The sequence below is a fragment of the Eptesicus fuscus genome, chromosome 13 (assembly GCF_027574615.1).
Source record: "Eptesicus fuscus isolate TK198812 chromosome 13, DD_ASM_mEF_20220401, whole genome shotgun sequence".
NCBI classification, from domain to species: domain Eukaryota; kingdom Metazoa; phylum Chordata; class Mammalia; order Chiroptera; family Vespertilionidae; genus Eptesicus; species Eptesicus fuscus.
In genome coordinates, this window is record NC_072485.1 from 53809111 (window position 1) to 53836504 (window position 27394).

Sequence of the window (27394 nt, forward strand, 5' to 3'; positions counted from 1 at the left end):
ATGACTGTCACCGGGACGGAGGCGGCAGGCCGCACATTGCGGGGCTTCCTGCGGCTGCTTCCTGTCCTGTGGTGCTGGGTGGCCCCCGCAGGTAAGGTGGGGGAGTTGGGGTGGGGGTGGGAGATGGTTGTCGCCAGGCACTCTCCCTGGTCATCTCCTTCGGGGATCCCCCCTGCCGTCCTCAGCCACCTGTACCTTAACAGTCCCCAGCTCTAAGCTCTCCTTTGTGGAATTGTAGGAATCAATTAAACGGATTTGAAAATTTCTAAGAAATTGCAAGAGACCAGAACAATCAAAACAATATTGAAAAGGAAGAACAAAGTTGGAGGATCTTACGAGGATTAAGGAGGGGCCATGAACTAAGGGCCTCTGTACAAGAGATGCCTCCCTACCCCACCCCCCAAAGGAGTTTGTTTTTGGGTTTTGTTTTTTTATAAAGGGTCCGGTAGAGTGCCCGCTACCTAGTAAGCTCTTTTAAAAAAATGTGTATTTTTATTGATTTCAGAGAGGAAGGGGGCGAGGGAGAGAGAGAAATATTAATGAGGAGAGACTCATTGATCAGCTGCCTGCTGCTCGATCCCTACTGGGGACCGGTTAGGGCAAGGAATTTGTTTTTAATTACAAGGTAGTGTCTTGGGGAGTACAAGACCTAATTTTTTTTTCAAGGTTCTCCCATAACTGAATTTTCTTATTTCCACAGGTTTTTTCATATTGAAGATGGAAGGGAAGAATCAAACTGTGTTGCTGAATGACAATGTTACCATCTCTTGCAAGGTCCCTGGTTCCACACCCCTGAACACCAACATTATGGGTGTTATCTGGTATCGGAAGCACCAGGCGCATGAAACAGAGCACGAGGTGTTTAAAATGTATGGAAAACATCAAAAGGCGTTCCGACCCGGAGCCAGCGTGTCTCGAGCGGGGCTAGAGAAGGGGGACGTCTCACTGCACCTTCCTGGAGTCCAGCTGAGGGACGCAGGAGAGTACCGATGTAAGGTGGTGGTCACCCCTGAGCAGGCCCAGGAAACAGTCTTTCTAAATGTTTTGGGTGAGTGCCTGAGGCAGTGTCCTGCGGTTCCCATGGTGATGGGGCTTGGGGTAGAGATGTGGGTCAGTGAAGTAGAGCAGAAGTTTGGGCACGGGCCTTGGAGTTGGATAGACTCGGGTTTAAGTTCTGGGCTTCCCTGGACGTCTGGACAACTTAGAGCAAGTTATTAATCACGCTGAACCTCAGTGTCCTTTTCTGTAAACAGATGTACTAGTACCTCTGTAAAGACCCTGTCTCCAGCCCTAGCCGGTTTGGCTCAGTGGATAGAGCGTGGGCTTGCGGAGCAAAGGGTCCCGAGTTTAAAAAAAGACCCTGTCTCCAAATACAGTCACAGTCTAAGAGAATGGGCTTAGGGCTTCAACACATGAATTTGGGGGTGGGGCCACAATGCAGCCTACAATGGGGGCAATGTCTCTGAGCCTTCAAAATTGTACTTAAGACTTGGAATGTTTTGTACATATTAATTAGGGAGATGGGAAAGTATATTAGGATTCATTTCCTCCGCAACTGACAGAAAGCCTAAAAAGATTTAAAAAAATTAATAGACTTTATTTTTTAGAACAGTTTTAGATTTACAGAAAAAATTGCAAAGATAGTAGTTTCTTTATGCTCCTGCCTGTGCACATACCGCTTTTTCTATTATTAACCTCTTGCATTAGTATGGTATATTTGTTATAATTAATGAACCAATATTGACACATTTTTATTAACTACTGTCCATAGTTTATTCAGATAACCTTAGTTTTGACCTAATATCCCTGATAATTTTTCTTGTTCTAAAGGCTACTTTGAAATTCATAGAGCTATCCCAGTTTTCTTTAGATTAGGGTTAGTATGGTATATAACTCCCTTTACTTTTTGTTATTGTTGTTAATCCTCACCTGGGGATATTTTTTTCCAGTGATTTTTTTTGTATTTTTGAGAGAGTGGAAGGGATGGAGACGGGAAGGTGTGAGAGAGAGACAGAGAGAGACATCGATGTGAGGAAGACATCGATTTGTTGCCTCTCACATGCACCTAGACTGGAGCTAGAGGCTGAACCTGTAACCCTGGTACCTGCCATTCATTGGATGAAAATAGGACCTGTGACCCTTTGGTGTGTGGACTAATGCTCTAGCCATTTAGCACACCAGCCTGGCTCAGTTATACTTCTTTAAAAAATTTTTAGTGATTGCAATGTATTTTTACCTCTAATCTAAGTCAGTTTATGAAAGAACACTGTACTGCATCATTGTCATCAGTAGTACAGATATTTTGTAACAGGATATTTCCAGTTCTCCCCTCCCATCTCTTATAACATTCTGTCATTCACTTATCCATATGCTATAATCACCCAATGTATTGTTGCTATTATTTTAAATCAACAATTATCTATTAGATCAATTAAGCATCTGAAAAGGTTTTAATTTACCTTCATTTCTGTCTTCTCTGATTCTAGTTTCTGACCCATATCCTTTTCCTTCTCTCTGAAGACTTTTTAATATTTTGCAAGGCAGGTCTATTGGTGACATATTCCCTCAGTTTTGTTTTTATACTTCACTTTTGAATGATAATTTTTCTGAATATAGGATTCCAAGTAGGTGGATTATTTTCTTTCGACACTTAAAATATTTCATGTCCCTCTCTTCTCTCTTGCATTTAAGAAGTCCAATGTCATTCTTATAACTGTTCCTCTATGAGTCAGTTATTTTTTTCTTTCAGGTTTCTTTTCTAGAAGATTTTCTCTTTGTCTTTTGATTATATATATATATATATATATCTCCTACCTAATAATAGACAAATATGCAAATTGACCGCACCTTCGCTACGCACAAGCCACGCCCACCAGCCAAAAGCCACGCCCACCAGCCAATCAGGGAGAGCATGCAAATTACCCTAACCAATATGGTGGTTAATTTGCATATCAAGACAGTGTAGAAAGAAGCCAAGAGCTGCAGAAGGGAGCAAAGCTGCGGAGAAGCAAGCAAGCGGGGCGGAGGAGAAGGGAGGAGTGGAGGCAGGGTGGGGGAGAAGGGAGGAGAGCAGGCGGGGTAGGGGGAGAAGGAAGGAGAGTGGGCGGGGCTGGTGGAGAAGGGAGGAAAGCAGGCGAGGTAGGGGAGAAGGGAGGAGAGCAGGCGGGGCGGGGTAGAGTTCAGCAGGAAGCCCTATTGCAGGAAACTTCCTGCAACGGGAACGCTAGTTTTATTTATAAATATATATATATAAATATAAATATATATTTCTGCATTTTCAATATGATAAGATGTTTTCCTACTTGGTGTTTTCTAAGCTTCAAATGTCTGTGTTTTGATGTCTGTCATTAATTTTGGAAAATTCTCAGCTATTATATTTTAAACAATTTCTTCTGCTTCCTTCTCTTTACTTCTTTTTGTATTCCTATTACATTAAGATGACCAGACATCCGCTTTTGGTGGGACAGTCCTGATTTTTAACAATTTGTCCCGTGTCCCGTGGCTTTTTTAAAAAGTCCCGATTTTTGGAAAGAATGCACGACAAGCTAGGGAACGGCAGGAGAACGGGAAGGGAATATACGGTTTTCGGCGGCCATGTGGCTATTTAGCCAGGATATGAGTTTTATATGATTTTTGTTAATTTTATAATGTTAAACTTTAATAATAACAAATAATTGTTGAGAACTGATTATCGAGAACTGCTTATCAAAGTTCGCATTGTTGATCAGTTGTTAGAATTCAACCACTATTGTTTGGACTTAATGAACAATGGCATTTTTTGGGATTGGCAACGACGAAAACATTTTGTAACTGTCTCTCAGACGATACACATCATACTGAGCGCTAGTAAGCTAGTTAAACAAGTGTTGTCGTTACAAATCAGCTATTCAGATAATTTAGGTAAGTAAGTTAGCAGACAGTACTCGTATTATTTATATTTTATAGTGGCGGCAAAAAGTCTAGCGCCGGCCTTGAAAGTGACACGACTTACGTTAATCAAGAACCTCTCCCCCCACCCCCCCCACCCCCCCGTCAATGGTGTCCCGCTTTACCAATGTTAAAATCTGGTCACCTTATATTACATGTACATTACAACTTTTGCAACTGTCCAGATTTTGGATATTTCTTTCCTTCCTGGGTCCTTCTCTCTCTCCTCCCCCCCCCAAAAAATTCTTTTTGCTCTTCGCATTTTAGTTTGGGAAGTTTATATGGACATATTTAAGCTAGCTGATTCTCTCTTTGGCAGTGTTAAGTCTATTGATGATTCTGTCAAAGACATTCTTCATTTCTTTTATAGTGTTTTTGGTTTCTAGCATTTCCTTTTGATTCTTTCTTAGAAAGTGTCTATCTCTCTGTTCACATTATCCATCTGTGCTTGCATGTTTTCTGCTTTTTTTCATTAGTGCTCTTAACATTTTAATCATAGTTATTTTGAATTTTGTACCTGATTATTCCAAAATCTGTGTCATACCTGAGTCTGGTTCTAATGCTTTTTGTTTTTTTCCACTATTCAGCACGCCTTGTAATTTTTTGTTGAAAGACAGATATTATGTATCAGGTAATAGGAACTGAGGTAAACAGGCTTTTAGAGTGAGAGTGTATGTTAATTTGGCTAGGAACTGGGCTGTGTTTAATGTTAATACCATGCTGTACGTGTCAGATTTCAGTTTTCCTCTACCATCTTGTTTCCTCCTTCCCTGTTTTCTTTAAGTTTCCCTATGAACTCCTTATGTAGATTTTGTGTCTTGCAGCTCTCTCAGTTGTAATCTACTATCATTATACGGGAGCCCTGTTGATGTGGTGGCAAAGTGGTGTGGAGGGGAAGCAGTCTATCATCTGATATTAAATCTCATTCTCTGAGTGGCCTGAGCCCCTAGGCCAGTGGTCGGCAAACTGCTGCTCACAAGCCACATGTGGCTCTTTGGCCCCTTGAGTTTTTAGCAAAGGCCAGCATAGGAGAACCCTAATTAAGTTAATAACAATGTACCTACCTCTAGGTTTACGTTTAAAAAATTTGGCTCTCAAAAGAAATTTCAATATTTGGCTCTGTTGACTAATGAGTTTGCCCACCACTGCCCTAAGCTATGACCTTCAGAAGTGTGCCTGGGTGAGAAAGGAAGGTTATAGAGGGCTGAAGAGCTAATCATCATTCTTCTGGGTGAGCCAGGGCTCTGGCAAAGTCTTCCCACTTGAGAGCATTCTTTGTTATGGAGAACGCACTGGGTATATTTTTAAATGGTTACTTTTCCTCTCCCTTCTCCCACAAACAGGAGGGAATTTTTCTTGGAACTGCAAGAACCTGAGGGGGGCGGCGGGGGTTTCTGGAGGTAAAACCCAGAAAAAACTCCTAAGACTGGCCTCCAGCTAACCCACCTTCATCCTTGAGCCATTTGTCAGCTATACCTCCAGCACCTTCTGCTGTGGTAATAGGATTATGGCTGTGGTTCTCCAATCTGCTTGTCTCTCTAGCTTTCAGGGTTGTGGTTGGCCCTGTCACCTCAGTTCTCTGATGGATCTAAGAAAAGTTGTTGATTTGCCGTTTGTTCACTTCAGTGGTTTTTTTTTCCCATTATGAGGATAGGAGTGATGACTTCTAGTTCTTTACATGCCAGAGAGGAAACCAGAAATCAACAAGTGCTTTTATTATTTTTAATTAAATTAATTAATTAAAAAATATGTTTTTCTTGATGCTAGAGAGAGAGAGGAAGGAAGATGGAGAGGGAGAGAAACATTGATGTTTGAGAAACATTGATTGGCTGCCTCCTGCACGCCCCCTCCTGGAGATCGAGCCTGCAACCAGGGCATGTGTCCTGACTGAGAATCAACTCGGCCACCTCTTGGTCATGGGATGACACTCAACCAACTGAGCCACACTGGCCAGAGCAACAGGGCCCTTTAAAAAGGTAGTTTATTTTTCTTTCACACAAGTGGAGCCAACCTTGGGCAGGGAGGGCAGTTCTGTGATCATCTGGGACCCAGAGTCCTTTTGTCTTGCCACTTTGGCATCCTCAACCTGTGGCTTTCACCTTGTGTTTGGAAATGGCCGCTCCATCTTGAACCATGACATGGTCTTCCGGCTGTTCTCCAGGAACGAAGAAGGGGAGAGGAAGAGAAGGGCATAGTGCTTTTCTTTAAGATACCCTTGTTCTTTAAGGGTACTATCCAAACTAGTAGACCCTGAGTTCACATGGCTACACCAGCTGAAGTGGAGGTTGGGAGATATAGCTTTAACTTGGATGTGTCATTGAAGAATGGACAGCGGATTCCACCACAGCAGTGTTCCAAAGCTTTCCTCCCATTCTCAGAGGTGTCTATGACACCAAGTGGCTTAAGAAACTCTGCTTTACAAAATGGCTGGGAGAGTCGGGGTCATGGTCTATCAGCATCACATTGGCACCGGGATTACGTAGGCTAAGCAGAATCTCATTCGCCTCACTCACCCTTCCTGAAGGCTTGCTATGGGTCAGGCTTTGAACTGATAATAAGCTAGTCCCAACCTACCCTCAAATCATGACTTCTCTTCCCTGGCAGCTTCCCCAGAGTGCACCTTGTTTCCAGAGCAAGCCATGGTGAAAGATGATGGCAACAAATATATTTTGTGTAAGGCTCGTGGGTTCTACCCAGAGAACATTATCATAACATGGTATACGTGGACCCAGGAGAATCCCCAGGGCCAGGAGATTTCTGAAGGTATCACCACTGGTCCAGCCATCAAGAATGAAGACGGCACATTTAACATCACCAGCCGTTTGAGGCTGGAACACATTGTGACCACCTGCCAATGTGTGATAAGACACATATCCTTGCTCACCTCCTGCAGATTGAACTTCACCCAGTTTCAGAGAGGTAAGCATCCTCTAAACGTTTCCCTTACTCTTCACCTTGAGGGGGTATAACGTAACATTGAGGTTCCCAGTTAGTCCAGGCCAAGATGGGGGCTAATGGGGAAGGAGAGAAAGTTTGGTTTGGCCTACTTCAGCCCCAGAGTCAGCAGTCCAGACTAGGTCCCTACGCCAGGGTGGATGGCCTAATAGGTGGAGAGTGGTGACAAGAGTCCTCAGGGTTGCTGTTAACTTATGGCCCCTTAGGGAGCTGGGAGGTCTATATGACCTGGAATAGGAAGCCTGTCAGCTACGAGGAGAAAGGAGATAGGATCCTGTCCATGACCCCTGAGGATAGGGGTCTATCAGGGGCCAGAGACCCAACCCTACCAGCAACTCTTCTGGCCAGGCTCCAGGGCCACTGCAAACTGTTTGCTGGTAGAGGTCAAATCAGGAGTTCTGTGCCCAAGCTGGGGAGTCCATAGTAGGGAGTCCTGCAAATGCCAAGGCCTTTCCCCAGGCACACTAGATCCTGAGCTTAAGATAATACAGCTCACTACAGATCTCCCCCTGCTGGTGGGGTGGGGTTAATTGAGCTCATATCTTGGTTTCCATGGTCATGGCTCTGGTCCTGGGTGGGGATGACCCTGCAGGTCAAATGCGTCTGCCTAGAGCTGAGAGGGGTTAGGGAGGCAGGGGCTGACTGGTATTGCCAGATGGGGCCTCGGGTGGCCCTGGAGGGAAAGAGGAATTGTTTTTGGAAGCAAGGGCCAGGGATGTGTATGAGTGTGGTGTGTGTAGAATATGTGTGGCACATGGGAGATAAGGAATTGAAATATGTGTTTTGTGTATAATCTCTCATATAAAAGGCCCGTGGCCGTCACACCATAATGCTGTCACAACCAAATGAGCAGTGGCTTGGGGGTGTGGGGGTGGAGACGGGGGGTTGGGTCATGATCTACTGGCGGTGAAGGGCGAGCCAGCCAGCTGAGGCAAGCGGAAGCCAGCTATCCGCGCATGATTTTGTGCGCACTGGGCCTCTAGTACAATGAAAGAGATTTGTGTTGGGGACTTGTGGCTGCTATAATAAATTGCCACAGACTGGGTGGCTTATAATCAACAGCTTTATTTCTCACAGTTCTGGAGGCTGGAAGTCTGAGATCCGTGTGCCAGCATGGCTGGGTGAGGGCTTCCTCCTGGGTCACAGATTCCTTGTGTCCTCACATGGTGGTGGGGATGAGGGAATCTCTAGGGCCTCTTATATAAGGGCACTAATTATTCACGAGGGCTTCTCCCTCACGACCTAATGATATCCCCAAAGCTCCACCTCCTAATACCATCACATTACTATTTCAACGTATGAATTTTGGGGGGACACAGATATTCAATATATAGCAGCGTATAGTGATGTAAGATGGTGTAGTGTGGAAGCTTTGGACATGTGCACGGCATTCATATGTGGTAGGTGGTGTTCCATATTGCCCTGTATTTCTGGAAGGTGCTAAACACACTATTTGATGTGTGGAGGTGTATGTGATAGGAATAACAAGAAGTGTGGCAGAGGATTGGTGGTCATATCTATGACAGGGAAATGACACACCACCACAGATACCTTAGCAGTGGTTGTGTGGTCACTTTGGCCCCTGCCCGTAGGTTTCCTTTTAACGTTTGCCTCCTCTTTCTGCAGGATCTGAGATGGGATATGCCTGGGGGACTACTGATACTTATATTACTACTGTTGGTTGTATTATACCAGCAATCGTGGGACTGATTTATTGTTTCAAAAAAAGGTAAGAGTGATGCCAAAGCAAAGTGTAGCCCTGTGTTTTGGACTTGGCTCTGGGAGTTCAGGGGCCTTTGCCAGTGGGTGATATTTGAGAGTTCTCAGGATCGATGCCAGAGGAATCTGAGTGTGGTGTGTGTGTGTGCTGTGTGGCTTTTTCTGATGCTGTGTCAGGGAAGAGCGTTCTCATTAGATCCATCTGTGGTAGCTGGGACTCTGGGGAGCTGCACTGTAAGGCCCCTCTGCCTCTTCCTGACATGCAGTCTCACTGTGAACCAGACCTCACTGTATTCATTCAGGCCAGGCCTCCTAACTGTGTATGGGCTGCAATGTTGTTCTCACACATAGAACCACAGCTCAGAGAGGGGAATTCCTTCCCCAGGTGCTCACATTTTGTTAACAGCTTAAAGGGATAGCTTACAACCAGATTTCACCATTAAATCAAGAATTTCTAGCCCTCATTGGTGTTTCCAAACTAAGAAAGGTTTCCAAACATTTATCTTGACTGTGGTCAAAACAGCAAATAAAAGAGCTGAGGTAAAGAAGTCTAAGAGACACGTGTGAACATGTTGCTTAAAATGGTTCTAGATACTAAATTGCCCTCATTTTTTTTTTTTTTTGAGGGTGGGGGGAAGGGCGGGCCTCCAAGGCAGAATCTGTGCAATAGCTAATACATCTCTTTAGAAATCCTGGTGTATGGTCCAGGGGAAATCACTTTATAGAACTGGTCTTCCAAGTGATTTTTAAAATTTATCCTTCTATTGGAGTTTTTAGGTCAATTATGTATGTTGACTAAATTTACAAATAAACTTGTTTAGCCAACTAAAAAACAACAACAAAGAAATGCTTTAGGAAAATTAGAATAATCAATTAATCAAGAAAAAAGGCCTTCTATCCAAAGTTCGCCTACTGATTCTTGGGACAGTTTCTTCTTTTTTAAAAAAATTTTTTTATTGACTTCAGAGAGGAAGGGAGAAAGAGATAGAAACATCAATAATGGGCAAGTAACATTGATTGGCTGTCTCCTGCACACCCTGAATTGGGAATCAAGCCTACAACCCAGGCATGTGCCCTTGACTGGAATTGAACCCAGGACCCTTCAGTCCGCAGGCCAGTGCTCTATGCAGTGAGCCAAACCAGCTAGGATGGGACATTTTCTTCTGATTTGACTTAGGCCAATGAGAAAACTGGATATAAAGTGATTTTCGGATGATTCTTTTGAATGATACTTGTGAATGTTCTCATATTTCTGGCCTTGCTCTGGCTTCTGATATCTAGTACTGTCACTGTTAGCAGACATTTCACATTGAAAAAAGAGACTACTAAAGCCTTCATAATCATTCTGGATTCTGCCGTGGTTTGTAATGAAGGTTCCAGGCCTCTAACCTTCCCTAATATTTATCCTTTGCCATGTAACTTTAAAAAATATATATTTTTATTGATTTCAGAGAGGAAGGGAGAAGGAGAGATAGACAGAAACATCAATGATGAGAGGCCATGTAACTTTTCAGTGCCCTCCAACCATGGGCTGCCCCTTAACATAGGGCTCAACCTTGTGACTTGCACTGGCCAATAGAATGAGACAGAAGTGAAAGAGGCCTTGTGTATTTCCATTTGCTTTCTTTTGTGCTGACATCAGTGAGAGGAGGACACTTCTAAGCTAGCCTGAGGGGAGACGAGAGACACTGAAGCCAGTGCTAGTTGCTCTAGAGGAGGTCAGTCTACAGTAAGACCGCACCTAACATCATGCCTAGGTTCTGCAACTTTAAACAAAACGACATATAATAAAGCTAATTTTACTAAAGGCTATTTGATATAAACAGGAGGCAAGTTCCTATGGCATCTCATCAACATTATAATGGGAGGACATTGACCAAAACCACATTTTTTTTTTTTTTGAGAACCAGCTATAGATTAGATGACAGTCATCTAGTTCCTAGACATGTGAACAAATCTAGCTGAGATCATCACCATCAACAGGGTCAACTCGCGAATGTGTGAGAAATAAATATTTATTCTTTTAAAGCCACTGTTTTAGTCTTGCTTGTTATATAGCAAAAGCTAACTGATACAGCTCCTTGGAGAGCTGAGTTTTGACCCAAAGTGGTTGCTCTAGAGCTGTGAGAGAGTCTGCTATGAAGCATGCACCCAGGTCACATGTTCTACCTGTGCCATCTCAGGAATCTGCTGCTATCCTCACCCCAAGGAGGTCCAGCCAGTACCTGAACAAAGCAGGAGTCTTTGGAGCTCTCTGTTGGAGTGGCCGAGACTTCCTCAGAGATGCACTATAATCTGAAACTCTTGCTTCCCAATCCTTTCTCCTTCCTCCCTTCACAGATATCAGATCTACATCATGATCTAAAGCAGTGGTTCTCAATATAAACACAGATATTTACATTACGATTCATTAACAGTAGCAAAATTACATTTATGAAGTAGCAACAAAAATAATTTTGTGGTTGGGGGTCACCACAACATGAGGAACTGTATTAAAGGGTTGCGGTATTAGAAAGGTTGAGAACCACTGATCTAAAGGCTTCCCTCACCTACTTCTGTGCCCTCTTTCATAGGTACTACTCCCAATAACTCTCTCCTATTTCTAACATATCTAGAAAGCTGCTTCTCAGAAGATTCAAACTACTACCACAAGAAGAGCCTGAAGAATTGAAAGTCGGTGCTTTCACTGAGGTGCATTCATGATGTCTTCAGTTGGGGCAGCACTGGAAAATCGGCAGTTCTTACACAGACAGATAACAGAAACCACATGCTTTCTCAGAGAACGTGTAAGTAACTGACTTACTTTTCCTGATGACTGCCAGAGCCTCCTCAAGAGTATACTGTTCAAGCTGCCCTCCTGGATAGCCTCTGGCCAATCATCTCTTTCCAAGAACAGGAGAAAGCAACACTTTCCAAAGAAGATATACAAATGGCCAGCATGGGTATAAAAAGGTGCTTAACATCATTAATCTTCAGTTAAATGCAAGTCAAAACAATGCAAGTCAAATCACCTCATGCCTCTCGGAATGTCTACTATCAAAAAGACAAGAAATAAAAAGTAGTGGCAAGGATGTGATCAAAAGGGAAGACTTGAGTACTGTTGGTGAGAATATAAATGGGTACAACCATTATAAAAAACAGTATGGAAGTTCCAAAAGAATTAAAAATGGAACTACCATATGATCCAGCAGTTTTACTTCTGGGTATTTATCTGAAGGAAAGGAAAATTCTAACTTGAAAAATGATCTGTACCTCCATCTTTATTGCACCATTACTTACAATAGCCAAGACATGGAAGCAACTTGTGTCATCGATGGATGAGTGGATAAAGAAAATGTGATACACTCCTATACACACAGTCATGTGCCACTTAACAAAGGGGATGCATTCTGAGAAATATATTGCTAGGCAATTTCATTGTTGTGTTAACATCATTGATTATACTTACACAAACCTACATGGTATACTAGTAGCCTATTGCTCCTGTACAGTCAGACTACACTAAAATCATAAAACAATATGAGACCAAATCAAGCAGAAGAGAAAATGATATCAAGAGATGCAGTCAACAGGCTAGGCTGCTGCTAGTGTAACTCCACATACTGCTTTTCAGAAAATTATTTTTATACCTAGAAAGAGTACACTCTAAAATAGCAGTAAAAGGCCCTGGCCAGGTGGCTCAGTTGGCTGGAGTGTTGTCCCATACACCAAAAAGGTTGTGGGTTCCATTCCTGGTCAGGGCACATACATAGGTTGCAGGTTTGATCCTTGGTTGGGGCAGGTACAAGAGGGAACCAATCAATGTTTCTCTCCCACATCCATGTTTCTCTCTAAAATCAATAAAAACATATTCTCAGGTGAGGGTTACAAAAAGAGCAATAAAAGTATAGCATAGTAAATACATGAGCCAGGAACAATCGTTTATTATCGTTATCAAGTATTTTGTATTGTGCATAATTATATACAGTTTTGTATGACTGGCAGCACAGTAGTTTGTTTACACCAGCATCACCACACACCTGTGAATAACGCATTGTGCTACAATGTTAGGATGGCTGTGACTCCCCAGGTGAGAGGAGGTTTTTAGCTCCACTATGAGCTTATGGGTCCACTGTTGTATAAGTGATTAGTCCATTGTTCCTCGAAACATCATAATGAGGCATATTACTGTGCACACAATGGAATATTATTTAGGCATAAAAAAAGGAAATCTTGTAATTCGTGACAACATGATGGACCTTAAGGGCAGTATTTTAAGTGAAATAAGAGAAAGCTATGTATGATCTCACTTATATGTGAATCTAAAAAAGTACCCTCACCCCCACCCCCCCCCGCCCCCGCCCCAATGAGCTCATAGATACAGAGAACAGATGGGTGGTTGCTTGAGGTTGGGGACAAGAATGGGGAGAAATGGGTGAAGGGGATCAGAAGGTACAGACTTTGAGTTTTATTTATTTATATTTTAAAAAATATATATTTTATTGAATTTTCACAAAGAGGAAGAGAGGAGAGAAACCAAGATGGCGCCATAGGATAAACACCTAACCCGCAGCCGGGCACAACAATTTCAAAAATACAACTAGAGGTCAGAACGGTCATCGTCCAGAACCACAGGAAAGCTGGCGGACTGAAATGCCCACAGCTGGGGAGAAGGAGAAGGCCACGGGGACAGTCGGGGGAGCCGCAAAAGCCTGAGGTATGGAGAAACGGACGGAGACACGAGCACGCGCGCCTGCGGGGAGGATGGAGCCGGAGAGGAAGGGGCGGCTGACGGCCTGGCCGGCGTTCACTGGCAGGAAGGAGATAAAGGCTCCGGAATGCGCTGAGCGCCGGCTCCGACTGCACTGAACCCTGTTCCGGGCGAAACCCTGGGAAGCCAGGCGCAGGCTGGGGGAATGAATCTGGGCTGTGGGGCGCAGGCACAGAGGAGCGGCGGAAGGCAGAGCTCCAGAGGCGCGCGCAGGAAGGGGCGCAAAGGACGGACTGTTGCCTGCGCCACTGAACTGCCCTAGCGGGAAGGAGACAAGGGCTCCGGACCGTGCTGAACCCCAGTTCCGACTGCACTGAACCCCAGTTCCAGGCGAAACCCTGGGAAGCCAGGCACATGCTGGGGGAATGAATTTGGCCTGTGGGGCAGAGGCACAGAGGAGCGGCGGCTCCAGAGGCGCACACGGGAGGGCGCGCAGAGGAGGGACTGTTGCCTGCGCCACTGAATGGCCCTGCTGGGAAGGAGACAAAGGCGCCAGACTGCGCTGAGACCCAGTTCCAACTACATTGAAACCCAGTTCCAGGCAGCGGGCGAAACTCCAGGGCGCGTTTCTCTCAGAGGTGTTTGCAAGGAATACAGAGGGACACAGACACAGGAGCCTCATGTCTCCTGCACAGCAACTCTTCCTATATAGACAAAGAGGGTCCTCATGGACAATTGGCCTGGAGGACAATTCCTCCTAGTGACACCAACAACAATCAAGACTTAACTGTAGATACTCACTCAGTTTCGCAACTGCGCCGCCCCCGCAGGCCGCCCGGCCCGGGGCACTGGGGACGCCGCGGCGGCAGCGGCGCCCGGAGCCCGGCGGCCGCCCAGCACCCATCCCCGCCGCGAGGCCCCCGCGCGCCTGGTTCCGCGGGCCGCGCGCCCCGCACACCGGACGGAGGCCCGGGCGCCCTCTCCGTGCACCTCCCGGCGCCACTAGACCTCAGTAGAGTTGACTGAATTCAAGGGATTAAGAAGAACAAATTGGGGAATTCGAAAAAGATGACGGCGGAGGTGAAGGCTGATGTGTTGCCTCACATGGCAGTTTCGGAAATACAACTGGAACATGGACTAGTGAGGGTGGCGACTGCTGCTCGCGTCTCCCCAGACCGGGCGGCTGCTCCTCTCAGTCAGCACCGCAGCCGGGGCCATGGGCTCGTGGGCGCCGCAGCAGCTGCTGTGGCGGCGGCCGCGGACTCGGCGCAGCGGCTCTCTGTGAAGGAAGAGACCATCTTTCTGCAGGAGGGGCGCATCCGCGCCACCGACCTGGCCGAACTGCGCAGTGAGATCCTCGAGGCCCCGGAGGCCGCCAACACCGATTTGGAGGATTCTTAGGAGTTCTCATCTTACATTCAAGCCCTTTAAGCCATTTTGACAGAGGAGAATCAAGAAGGCGGCTAAGTTAAACAAAGGAACTGCGAACTCCACCGCGCACAGCAATTTCAGGGGCACGAATGGAGGACAGAGCCTCTGCCATCCAGAACTACAGGAGAGATGGCTGAATGGTAGATTTATAGCTAAGAGGGAAGAGGAAACCAGCGAAATCGGAGGGGATGAGGTGTGGAGGCGCGTGGGTCTGGTTGGTGGCGGGGGAAAGGGGCTTTTGTTCCAAACCTAGGGGAGATTAGCTCTCCATCACACTGAAATCCAGCTTCTGGGGACCCGTGGGAGACCCAGATGCCTGCGGGGAGAGGCGGGACTCTTGCGGAGGTGCCAAGCGCCCCTGGGTCTGGGGGAGGCCGCGCTCCCCTGGGTCCGAGAGAGGCCAGGGGTCCATAGATCCAGGTGAGGCCTCGCGCATCTAGGCCTGGTGAGCCCAAGTGGCCCTGGGTCTGGGAGAGGCCAAACATCCCTGGGTCCGGGTGAGACCATGCGTCCCTGGATCGGGTGAGGCCTCGTGAACCTAGGCCCGGGTGAGCCCAAGTGGCCCTGGGTCTGGGAGAGGCCAAGCGTCCCTGGGTCCGGGTGAGACCATGTGTCCCTGGATCCGGGTGAGGCCTCGTCCACCTAGGCCCGGGTGAGCCCAAGTGGCCCTGGGTCTGGGAGAGGCCAAGCGTCCCTGTGTCCGGGTGAGACCATGTGTCCATGGATACGGGTGAGGCCTCGTGCACCTAGGCCCGGGTGAGCCCAAGTGGCCCTGGGTCTGGGAGAGGCCAATCATCCCTGGGTCCGGGTGAGACCATGTGTCCCTGGATCCAGATGAGGCCTCGTGCACCTAGGCCCGGGTGAGCCCAAGTGGCCCTGGGTCTGGGAGAGGCCAAGCGTCCCTGGGTCCGGGTGAGACCATGTGTCCCTGGATCCGGGTGAGGCCTCGAGCACCTAGGCCCGGGTGAGGCCACGTGCCCCTGGGTCTGGAAAAGACCAAGCGCCCCTGGGTCCAGGTGAGACCATGTGTCCCTGGATCCGGGTGAGGCCTCGTGCACCTAGGCCCGGGTGAGCCCAAGTGGCCCTGGGTCTGGGAGAGGCCAAGCGTCCCTGGGTCCGGGTGAGACCATGTGTCCCTGGATCCGGATGAGGCCTCGTGCACCTAGGCCCGGGTGAGCCCAAGTGGCCCTGGGTCTGGGAGAGGCCAAGCGTCCCTGGGTCCGGGTGAGACCATGCGTCCCTGGATCCGGGTGAGGCCTCGTGCACCTAGGCCCGGGTGAGCCCAAGTGGCCCTGGGTCTGGGAGAGGCCAAGCGTCCCTGGGTCCGGGTGAGACCATGCGTCCCTGGATCCGGATGAGGCCTCGTGCACCTAGGCCCGGGTTAGCCCAAGTGGCCCTGGGTCTGGGAGAGGCCAAGCGTCCCTGGGTCCGGGTGAGACCATGCGTCCCTGGATCCGGGTGAGGCCTCGTGCACCTAGGCCCGGGTGAGCCCAAGTGGCCCTGGGTCTAGGAGAGGCCAAGCGTCCCTGTGTCCGGGTGAGACCATGTGTCCCTGGATCCGGGTGAGGCCTCGTGCACCTAGGCCCGGGTGAGCCCAAGTGGCCCTGGGTCTGGGAGAGGCCAAGCGTCCCTGGGTCCGGGTGAGACCATGTGTCCCTGGATCCAGATGAGGCCTCGTGCACCTAGGCCCGGGTGAGCCCAAGTGGCCCTGGGTCTGGGAGAGGCCAAGCGTCCCTGGGTCCGGGTGCGACCATGTGTCCCTGGATCCAGATGAGGCCTCGTGCACCTAGGTCCGGGTGAGCCCAAGTGGCCCTGGGTCTGGGAGAGGCCAAGCGTCCCTGGGTCCGGGTGCGACCATGTGTCCCTGGATCCAGATGAGGCCTCGTGCACCTAGGCCCGGGTGAGCCCAAGTGGCCCTGGGTCTGGGAGAGGCCAAGCGTCCCTGGGTCCGGGTGAGACCATGTGTCCCTGGATCCGGGTGAGGCCTCGTGCACCTAGGCCCGGGTGAGCCCAAGTGGCCCTGGGTCTGGGAGAGGCCAAGCGTCCCTGGGTCCGGGTGCGACCATGTGTCCCTGGATCCAGATGAGGCCTCGTGCACCTAGGCCCGGGTGAGCCCAAGTGGCCCTGGGTCTGGGAGAGGCCAAGTGTCCCTGGGTCCGGGTGAAGCCAGAGCCTGGGTCCGGGTGAGGCCGTGTGCCCCTGGATCCATCCGGGTGAGGCTGGGTCCCAGGCCCGGGTGAGACCACGCGCCCCTTGGGTATGGGTGAGGCCACGTGCCCCTTAGTCCGGGTGACGCCGTGCCCCTGGGTTCGGCCGAGACCAAACCAGAGGGAGTCGGACCTCCGTTACCGCCATTTGTCCACCATCCAGAGCTGGGGGGTCAGTGCTGACATGTACACATAAGGAACTACTGGACATTGAAATTGAGTCTCAAAAGAACTGTTGGTCCAGGGGGAAGCTCGCTACAGACTGATTCATTTGCCTGTCAGCATAACTATTATTGCTCGTCTCACATTCAGTGCTTATTAGTATATATCTAGTGACATATGATCTCGCTCATCTAGGGGAAATGATGAACAACATAGACCGAGGAACAAGAACAGAACCAGAAGCAAGGAGGCATCGATCGGACTATCGGGCCTCAGAGGGAGGATAGGGGAGGGTAGGGGGAGGGTGGGAGGAGGGGGAGAGTTCAACCAAAGGACCTGTATGCATGCATATAAGCCTATCCAACGGTTAAGTTCAACAGGGGATTGGGGCAGGCGTGGGGAGAGGGGTGGGATGGGAATGGGGGGATGAGGACAAATATGTGACACCTTAATCAATAAAGAAATTAAAAAAAAAAAAAAAAAAAAAGAGGAAGAGAGAGGGATAGAGAGTTAGAAACATCGATGAGAGAGAAACATGGATCAGCTGCCTTCTGCACACCCCACACTGGGGATGTGCCAGCAACCAAGGTACATGCCCTTGACCGGAATCAAACCCGGGACCCTTCATTCCGCAGGCCGACGCTCTATCCACTGAGCCAAACCAGTTTCCGCTGGACTTTGAATTTTAAATAACTCATGGGGATGTGATAGCACAGTGACTCGAGTTAATAATGCTGTATTGCATATTTGAAAGTTGCTAAAAGTAAATCTTAAAAGATCATCATAAGAAAAATATTTGTAACTGTATGGTGATGAATTTAAATTAGATTTATTGTGGTGATTATTTAGCAATACATAAAAATATCAAATTTTATCCTGTACACTTGAATCTCATATAATATATGTCAATTATACCTCAAATAAAAAAGGGGGTGGGGGAAAGCAATATTTACTGGCTGCAGATTGTGTCCAGTTTCCATTTCATATTCTATTTATGTTCAGTAAATTCAATCTGTACATTTTAGTATATGAATAAAAATATTCCCCTTTATTAATGGCTGAGTTATTCTTTGATAGAAAATAAGTGATGTATCCCCTATCTCATGATTAGTAAAGAGTGGAGCTTGGATTTTTTAATCAATATACCATACTAGAGACCCGGTGCACAGGATTTGTGCACTGTTGGGGTGTGGCCTGTGAGGATAGGCCCGGTGTGGGAGCACCTCTCATCCCCTGGCTATGGACCGCACTCTGAGCAGCTGCTCTCTGGTCCGGCATCTTCCGTGGAGCCAGAGCACTCGCCTCTCCAGGGACCAGGTCGGGCTGGGCCCAGAGACAATAGCACTGAGAGGCAGTGGAGTAGGCCTCAGTCCTGCGGCAGCCAGGAACCTGCCTCCGGGGTCAGCTCTGTGAGCCTGGTGGCGCTGAGAGGCCTGGGGGTGTCTGGAAGAGGTGGGGGAGGGGCGAGGAGGAGGGTGTTTGCTGTGGGAGCAGCTGCTCATCCCAGGTCAGCCCAGCTGCGCTACCACTGTGGTAGCACATTGACCACCAGGGGTAACTCCTGCATTGAGCACCTGCCCCCTGGTGGTCGGTGTGCGTCATAACAACTAATCAACGGGTCATTCTGGTCATTCTGCCATTTGGTGTCTGGGCTTTTATTACATAGGATTGATAACCAAGGAAGATCCAGGCTGTGAGGTTGGGCTGTGAATCATGGGCTTGATCATTAATTAGATCTAGAGGAGCGGCTTCCTCTGTACAGTTCTAGTCTGTTCTTAGGGGAGGACCTGATAGTTGGTGTGTTGGGCCCTTGCCTTATTTTCTGTGACTGGCCCAAGGTGGCTGATGCTATTCCCAATTGGATAGAAGTAGGGGCGCCTCAGCCAGGACAGGCTGACAGGGCTGTGGAGGGTCTCATGCAGGTGCTGGTCATGGGTAACACACAGTGTGGTTCTGAATGCAGTTATCAGGGATGTGCAGCTGTACTTCAGGCCCTTTGTGGGGCAGAGAAGCCCTGTTACCATCTTTACTGGATGGAGTAATGACTCAGAAACAAGTGTTAGATCACTCAGGACTGGTGCAATTAGCACTCAGGCATAACTTAACTTGGATTCTCTTGGCTTAGAGCAGTGATTTTCAACCTGTGTGCCACAAGAATTTTGAAAACATGCAATTCCTAACTATTTAGTCAGGGGCGCTAATCTTTCCCCTTAGATTGTCAAATGACAACAGCCAACATAACAATAGCTGTCTGGTGTGAATGAATCAAAATTATACCTATTTTTGTGTGTCAAATAGACAATATAGTATATTTTTTGGTGTATTGCAGAATTTAGTTTATGTGTGCCATGAGATGAAAAAGGTTGAGAGTCCCTGGTTTAGAGGGATGAATAGAACAGACTCTCCATAGCTGAATTCCCACCTGAGGGTGAGTTAGAGTGGCCGTTAGTGGTGCCCTGTGGGGATCGCAGTGTTGATGTGTTTGGTGCCTGCTCTGAGAATATAATGAGATCAAACAATAAATCTCAAAGTGGAAGGAGGCACATGGCAATAGTAGGAAGTAGTCCAAAGGTGTTCATAGTGGTTGAAAGAAAATGGCACCCTTTGCAGAAAAGTAGTAAGGCAGAGGAAATTTTTATAAATTTAGTAAAAGAAACTATAATTTTGTAGAGATTGTGATAAAATAATGAAAGGGGAAAAATAAATAAAATATAATTAGATAGGGAAAATCACAAATGGGGTCTTTTTATAGGAAGATGAAAATATTAGATATAAAACATGGGGAACAGTAATTGGACATTATTGATTAGAAGTGAATCTATGATGTAGAAAAAAAAGGCACCAAGGAGTTACTGAACTCAGATATAAGTTTGCTGGTCAGACCCTGAGAGACCTGAAGAGAGGCACAAAAGAGGCAGAATTATGGGACGATTTTCATTCTTCTACATTTACTTCTTTCCCTCTTTTCCCCTCTATTTTAAATCTGTGTATAAGTATATCCTATCTTATAAAAGAGTAATATGCAAATTGACCATACCTCCACTATACCCACCAGCCACGCCTCCCAGCCAATCAGGAGCAAATATGCAAATAAACCCAACCAGGATGACTGTGACCACAGAGAGCAGGAGGGAGGTTTGGGTTTCCCTGGTAATGGAAGTGTTGGTCATGGGTAACACACAGTGTGGTTCTGAATGCAGTTATCAGGGATGTGCAGCTATACTTCAGGCCCTTTGTGGGGCAGAGAAGCCCTGTTACCATCTTTACTGGATGGAGTAATGACTCAGAAACAAGTGTTAGATCACTCAGGACTGGTGCAATTAGCACTCAGGCATAACTTAACTTGGATTCTCTTGGCTTAGAGCAGTGATTTTCAACCTGTGTGCCACAAGAATTTTGAAAACATGCAATTCCTAACTATTTAGTCAGGGGCGCTAATCTTTCCCCTTAGATTGTCAAATGACAACAGCCAACATAACAATAGCTATGAATGAATCAAAATTATACCTATTTTTGTGTGTCAAATAGACAATATAGTATATTTTTTTGGTGTATTTAGTTTATGTGTGCCATGAGATGAAAAAGGTTGAAAGTCCCTGGTTTAGAGGGATGAATAGAACAGACTCCCCATAGCTGAACTCCCACCTGAGGGAGTAATATGCAAATTGACCATACCTCCACTATACCCACCAGCCACGCCTCCCAGCCAAATATGCAAATAAACCCAACAAAGATGGCTGTGACCACAGAGAGCAGGAGGGAGGTTGGGTTTCCCTGGTAATGGAGGAAGCCAAGCTTTCTGCCTGCCCTTGCTGGCTGGGGTCTCCACTCAATGCCACAAAGTTTCAATGATAGAAGATAAATGAATCCCCCCAAAAATGATGGCAGCCACAGAGCTGGAGAGAGGAGGAGGCTTGAGTTGTACCCGGAGATGGCAGAAGCCAAGCTGTCCTCCTGCCCTGGCTGGCCCAGTCTTCCGCTTAAGGCTACAAAGTTTCAATTATCCTATATAATAAAAGAGTAATATGCAAATTAACCATCACTCTGTTATACTCACAAGCCATACCCACAAGCCAATCAGTAGTGTGTATGCAAATTAACCCAACCAAGATGGCTGGAGCCACGAAGAGAGCAGGAGGGAGGCTTGGGTTTCCAGGCGATGGAGGATGCCAAGCTTTCTGCACACTCTGGCTGGCCCAGGCCTACAGTCCAGGCTACAAAGTTTCAATTATAGAAGATAAATAAATCCTAACAGAAATGGCTGCCGCCGCAGAGTGAGTAGAAGTCTTGGCTCTGCTCTAGGCTACAAAGTTTCAATTGTAGAAGATAAATAAATCCCAATCCCAGGGCCTCCGCTTGTGTCACCGGGCAGGCGTGGCCGACTTGCAAACCACCACAGGCCCCTTGCCCAGGTCACCCCATGCCTCAAGAGAACCTCCACCCTGATCCGGGATACCCTTCAGGGCAAGCCAGCTGGCCCCCACCCATGCATCAGGCCTCTATCCTATCTAATAAAAGAGTAATATGCACATTGACCATCACTCCAACACACAAGATGGCTGCCGCCATGTGGTCAAAGATCCTGCCCCCATGTGGACACAAGATGGCCACCACAAGATGGCCAGCAGGGGAGGGCAGTTGGGAGGGACCAGGCTGGCAAGGGAGGGCAGTTGTGGGTAATCAGGCCAGCAGGGCAGGGCAGTTGGGAGGGACCAGGCTGGCAGAGGAGGGAAGTTGGGGGTGATCGGGCCTGCAGGGGAGGGCAGTTAGGGGCAAACAGGCTGGCAGGGGAGCAATTAGGCATCAATCAGGCTGGCAAGGGAGTGGTTAGGAGGTTATCAGGCTGGCAGGCAGAAGTGGTTAGGGGCAATCAGGAAGGCAGGCACGCGAGCAGTTGGGAGCCAGCAGTCCTGGATTGTGAGAGGATGTCCGACTGCCCATTTAGTCCCTATCACGGTATTGGGCTTAAACGGGCAGTCGGACAACCCTCAAGGGGTCCCAGATTGAAGAGGGTGCAGGCTGTGCTGAGGGACACTCCCCCAACCCCTCCCTGTACACGAATTTCGTGCACAGGGCCTCTAGTCTATATTTAACGTATAATTATTTTTGAGAGTAACTTGCACATGATACTGCTTTAATCTTACATGCTCAAATGTGTATTTCTTGCAAAAAAAGGATTTATCCTATCTAATACAAGAGTAATATGCAAATTAACCATCACTCCGCTACACCAACAAGCCATGCCCACCAGCCACGCCCACCAGCCAATCAGAGCGAGTGTGCAAATTAACCCCAACCAAGATGGCTGCAGCCACAGAGAGCTGGAGGGAGGCATGGGTTTCCCTGACAATGGAGGAAGCCAAGCTTTCCACATACCCTGGCCGGCCGAGGCCTCCACTCAAGGGTACAAAGTTTCAGTTATAGAAGGTAAATAAATTCCAACAGAAATGGTGGCAGCCACTGAGCTGGAAGAGCAGGAGCCTAGAGTTGCCCCGGGCGATAGAGGAAGCCAAGCTTCTGCAGCATTGGCTGGCTCAGGCCTTCACTCCAGGCTACAAAGTTTCAATTGTAGAAGATACATAAATTCCAACAGAAACTGCTGTGGCCTCGGAGCGAGCAGAAGGCTTGGCTCCGCTCCAGGCTACAAAGTTTCAATTGTAGAAGATAAATTCCAGATACCAGGGCCTCTGTTGCTGGGGGCGCATGGCTGTCCTGCAAACCACCACAGGCCGCTCTTTCAGGCTGCCCCACGCCCCAAGGGAACCCTTCAGGGCAAACCAGCTGGCCCCCACCCATGCAGCAGGCCTCTATCTTATCTAATAAAAGAGTAATATGCAAATTGACCATCACTCCAACACACAAGATGGCTGTCCCCATGTGGTCAAAGATCCTGCCATCATGTGGACACAAGATGGCCAACACAAGATGGCCATCAGGGGAGGGCAGTTGGGAGGCACCAGGCCTGCAAGGGAGGGCAGCTGGGGAAGATCATCCCTGCAGGAGAGGGCAGTTAGGGGTGACCAGGCTGGCAGAGGAGGGAAATTAGGGGCAAACAGGCTGGCAACGAGCAGTTAGACATCAATTAGGCTGGCATGGGAGTGGTTAGGGGGTTATCAGGCTTGCAGGCAGAAGTGGTTAGGGGCAATCAGGAAAGCAGGCATGCGAGCAATTGGCAGCCAGCAATTCTGGATTGTGAGAGGGATGTTTGACTGCCCATTTAGGCCCAATCCCGGTGGGTCCCAGATTGGAGAGGGTGCAGGCTGGGCTGAGGGTCACCCTCCCCCCCCCGTGCATGAATTTCGTGCACCGGGCCTCTAGTCTTATATAATCAAGTAAAATTATCAACCTCCTCCCATCCACCCACAATTCTCTAATCCAGGCGTGGGGAACATCTGGCCTGCGGGCTGTATATGGCCCAGAGATCATTTGGTCTGGCCCTGCCAAGGCATTAGTGGTGAGTTATCAAATGTTTGACCAAAGATAGCAGGCTCATTGATAAGTTGGTAATTTTGTATGGCCTGAGAATGATGTTATAAATATCCAAATGGACCTTGGCAGAAAGAAGGTTCCCTACCTCTCTAATCAGGTAGACTTGATTGAGATTTTTGTCAATGTTCCCAATATTGTCTTTTATAGCAAAGGAAAACCCAAGATACTGCATTGAATTTAGTTGTGATGTCTTTCTAGTCTCTGTTAATCTGAAATAGTTCCTGAGTCATTGTTTCTAATGATATTGATATTTCAAAACAGTATAGACCAGCTATCAGTGTGAGGGGCTGTTTCCTACTTTTGACAGGAATATAGCTGAAGTGCTGCTAACTAAGGACATCGTATCAGGAGGCATGTGGTCCTGATGATTCCCTTAACTGGCAATATTGACTTTGATTATTTGGTTAAGATGAAGTCTACCAGGTGTTTTCACTGTAAAGTTACAATTTTACCTTTTATAATCTAAAACATATCTTGTAGCCGAAACCGGTTTGGCTCAGTGGATGGAGCATCGGCCTGCGGACTCAAGGGTCCCGGGTTCGATTCCGGTCAAGGGCATGTGCCTTGGTTGCGGGCACATCCCCAGTGGGGGGTGTGCAAGGGGCAGCTGATCGATGTTTCTCTCTCATCGATGTTTCTAGCTCTCTGTCCCTCTCTCCTCCTCTCTGTGAAAAATCAATAAAATATATTTTAAAAAAATAAAACATATCTTGTAAAACCAATGATATTGCCAGAATCTTGAGTCAGCTTTAAAAAAATCATTCTACATCATAAGTCTTTCCAAATTTAATTTGTAAGCATTATTTTCATACCTATGGGTGCTTAATTATTTTCTCAGGATTAGACATTCAGGTTATCTTCAGTCTTTTATTGTTATTTTAAAAAGTGCTGCTCTGAACACATCTTCTCTAATAATAGACAGATATGCAAATTGACCATACCTCCGACACACCCACAAGCCACGCCCACCATCCAATCAGAGCGAGTATGCAAATTAACCCAAACCAAGATGGCTACAGCCACAGAGAGCAAGGTTTCCTAGGTAACAGAGGAAGCCAAGCTTTCTGGCTGCCCTAGCCAGGCCTAAGCCTCCACTCAAGCTACAAAGTTTCAATTATAGAAGGTAAACAAATTCAAACAAATGGCGGCAGAATGGAGCTTGAGAGAGCAGGCCAGGGTTGCCGCAGGCAACACGGGAAGCAAAACTTTTCACTCACCCTGGCCAGGCCCACCCACTTAAGGCAACAAAGTTTCAATTATAACCCCAACACAAATGACTGCCGGCCAGCCTCGGAGGGAGCCCCAGGCTTGGCTCCGCTCCAGGCTACAAAGTTTCAATTGTAGAAGGAAAATAAATTCCAGATACCAGGGCCTCCACTTGCATTGCCAGGGGGCGTGGCCGGCCTGCAAACCACCACAGGCCCCTCGCTCAGGCCGCCCCACACCCGAAGGGAAACCCCACCTGATCGGGGACGCCCTTCAGGGCAAACCAGCTGGCCCCCACCCCTGTACCAGGCCTCTATCCTATCTAATAAAAAAGTAATATGCAGATTGATCATCATCGCAACACACAATATAGCTGCCCCCATGTGGTCAAAGATCCTGCCCCCATGCGGACACAAGATGGCCACCACAAGATGGCCAGCAGGAGAGGGCAGTTGGGAGGCACCTGGCCTGCAAGGGAGGGCAGTTGAGAGGGACCAAGCCTGCAAGGGAGGGCAGTTGGAAGTGATCAACCCTGCAGGAGAGGGCAGTTAGGGGTGACCAGGCCGGCAGAGGAGGGAAGTTGGGGGCAAACAGGCTGGCAGCAGAGTGGTTAGGGGGTGATCAGGCTGGCAGGCAGAAGCGGTTAGGGGCAATCAGGAAGGCAGGCAGGCAAGCAGTTGGAAGCCAGCAGTCCTGGATTGTGAGAGGGATGTCTGACTGCCCGTTTAGGCCCGGGATTGGGCCTAAACAGGCAGTTGGACATCCCTCAAGGGGTCCTATATTGGAGAGGGTACAGGCTGGGCTGAGGGACAACCCCCCTCCGTGCACGAATTTCGTGCACCGGGCCTCTAGTTTTTATATAAAACTTTTAATGTGTTTACGGCTATTTTATAAAGTAGATTCTCGGTGTAGCATTATCAAGGTCAAGAGAATATTTTTAAACTATTGATATACTTTGTAAAGAATATTGAAAGAATTGCACTAATTTACATTTATACTAATAAAAAATGAGTGATCTGTTTGTTTTTTTTTAAATGTATTTTTAAAGATATACTTTGAGACAAATTTCATCTTCTCATGATTCTGGTCAGCATCATTTGCTACCTGACTGTTGACAAATAGTGATTTTCTAATCATCATTCCTTCTACATTTATTGTTGCCTTTGTATTGTAAGAGAAAACTACCCTTTTCCTCTTCTCTATCTGTTCACTGTAGACTCATGGATTCCTGTTTTATTCAGTAAACCTGCATCCTTCCTATTATTTCCATACTTGGCTAGTGGGAGTTTCCTGAAACAGGTTTTTGTGGCCTTCTGGTATGTTCCCATCATTCTTTGAGGACTTTCTTATTTTTTAGCATAAGATGTTCAAGGTTCATCTTGTTCCTTCTCTGTCCCACCTCCGAAAGCAGCCATTTTTCTGTTGTTTGTTTGTTTTTCAGTGGCGATTGATAGTACAGACCAGGAACTGAGCACTGAATTGACTACTTGCTACTGAATTGTCCTTGCTTTTAAAGCAAGTCCTGGTCAGATAATAGAGCTGGGAATTAAAAAAAATTAAATACATTTTTATTTATTTATATTGTGAATATATACATATACACACATACTTGCACACACATACATAGACACACTACACACATTTATATTCATTTTATATATTTCACTGTTAATATATGTTACAACTCATGAGTTCACACTATCCTCTTAAATTTTAATACAACACCTTCAATTCCAATACATTTTATCTTTTTCTTTTTCTGTATTTCGTACAAAACCTGGCTCCCATTTTCCACAATAATTTTCCATGTATTTGCTCAGTCCTAGCATATTCAAAGCATTTTAGAATTGCTAATCCATGCCTCTGCAAAACAAGACTAAGATTTGTTTAGATTTTTGGGTTGTTTTTAACCTGAGTGCACGCAGTGCAGATACTGTGTTCAGAAGTTTCTTGGGTTAGTTCTTTTTTCCCCTTCTCCCTTCTGTCAGTTATTTTATTCAGTTAAAATAAAAGTATTTCTGTCCTTGTGGATTTTAGTTATTTGGTTGTTGTTGTTTTTTTGAGTATGTAAAACATTGAATGTTTCAGAAAAGCAATTCTGTACAAAATGTGTATTCAGAGGAGTAGGATTTCCTTGCCTTCATTCCCTTTCCACCCAGTTTCTCCCTCGTTCTGTAGATAAACAATCTCATTAATCTTTAACTATTCCTTTTATTCAGAGTACATAAATATGTATTTTCTTAATCCCCTTTCTTTTTTTACCCCAAAGGTATAATACCATATTCTACTACACTTTGTTAATCATACAATTTTATAGCTGAATCAGACTTACCATTGCATTTCTAAGATTATTCTTTCTTTATTTTTTTTTTCTTTAGACATTAGATCAGCAACAGTTTTTCACAGAGGAAGAACTGAAAGAATATGAAAATATGATCTCCTTACAAGAAAATGAACTTAAGAAGAAAGCAGATGAGCTTCAGAAACAAAAGGAAGAACTACAGCGTCAGCATGACCAACTCGAGGCTCAGAAGCTGGAATATCATCAGGTGGTTTTTTGTGAAAGGGTTGTGGCATTAAAAAGGATTTTAGGCGCTTTGCCAAAGTC

At 47.0% G+C, this 27394-nt stretch overlaps 1 protein-coding gene and 1 pseudogene across 1 annotated transcript in view; both read left to right on the top strand.

Annotated features, from left to right (window-relative positions):
• LOC129151316 (natural cytotoxicity triggering receptor 3 ligand 1-like) overlaps positions 1 to 27394 on the top strand; it is a 27739-nt gene continuing 345 nt past the window's right edge. Inside the window, exons 1-5 of the mRNA XM_054725687.1 lie at positions 1 to 91; positions 701 to 1048; positions 6532 to 6846; positions 11217 to 11387; positions 27165 to 27335. Coding sequence (XP_054581662.1) covers positions 1 to 91; positions 701 to 1048; positions 6532 to 6846; positions 11217 to 11272 — 810 coding nt within the window. The 3' untranslated portion in view covers positions 11273 to 11387; positions 27165 to 27335. The remainder of the gene's footprint in view (positions 92 to 700; positions 1049 to 6531; positions 6847 to 11216; positions 11388 to 27164; positions 27336 to 27394) is intronic.
• The window catches only part of LOC129151317 (translin-associated protein X-like), a 13548-nt pseudogene continuing 9404 nt past the window's right edge, over positions 23251 to 27394 (top strand).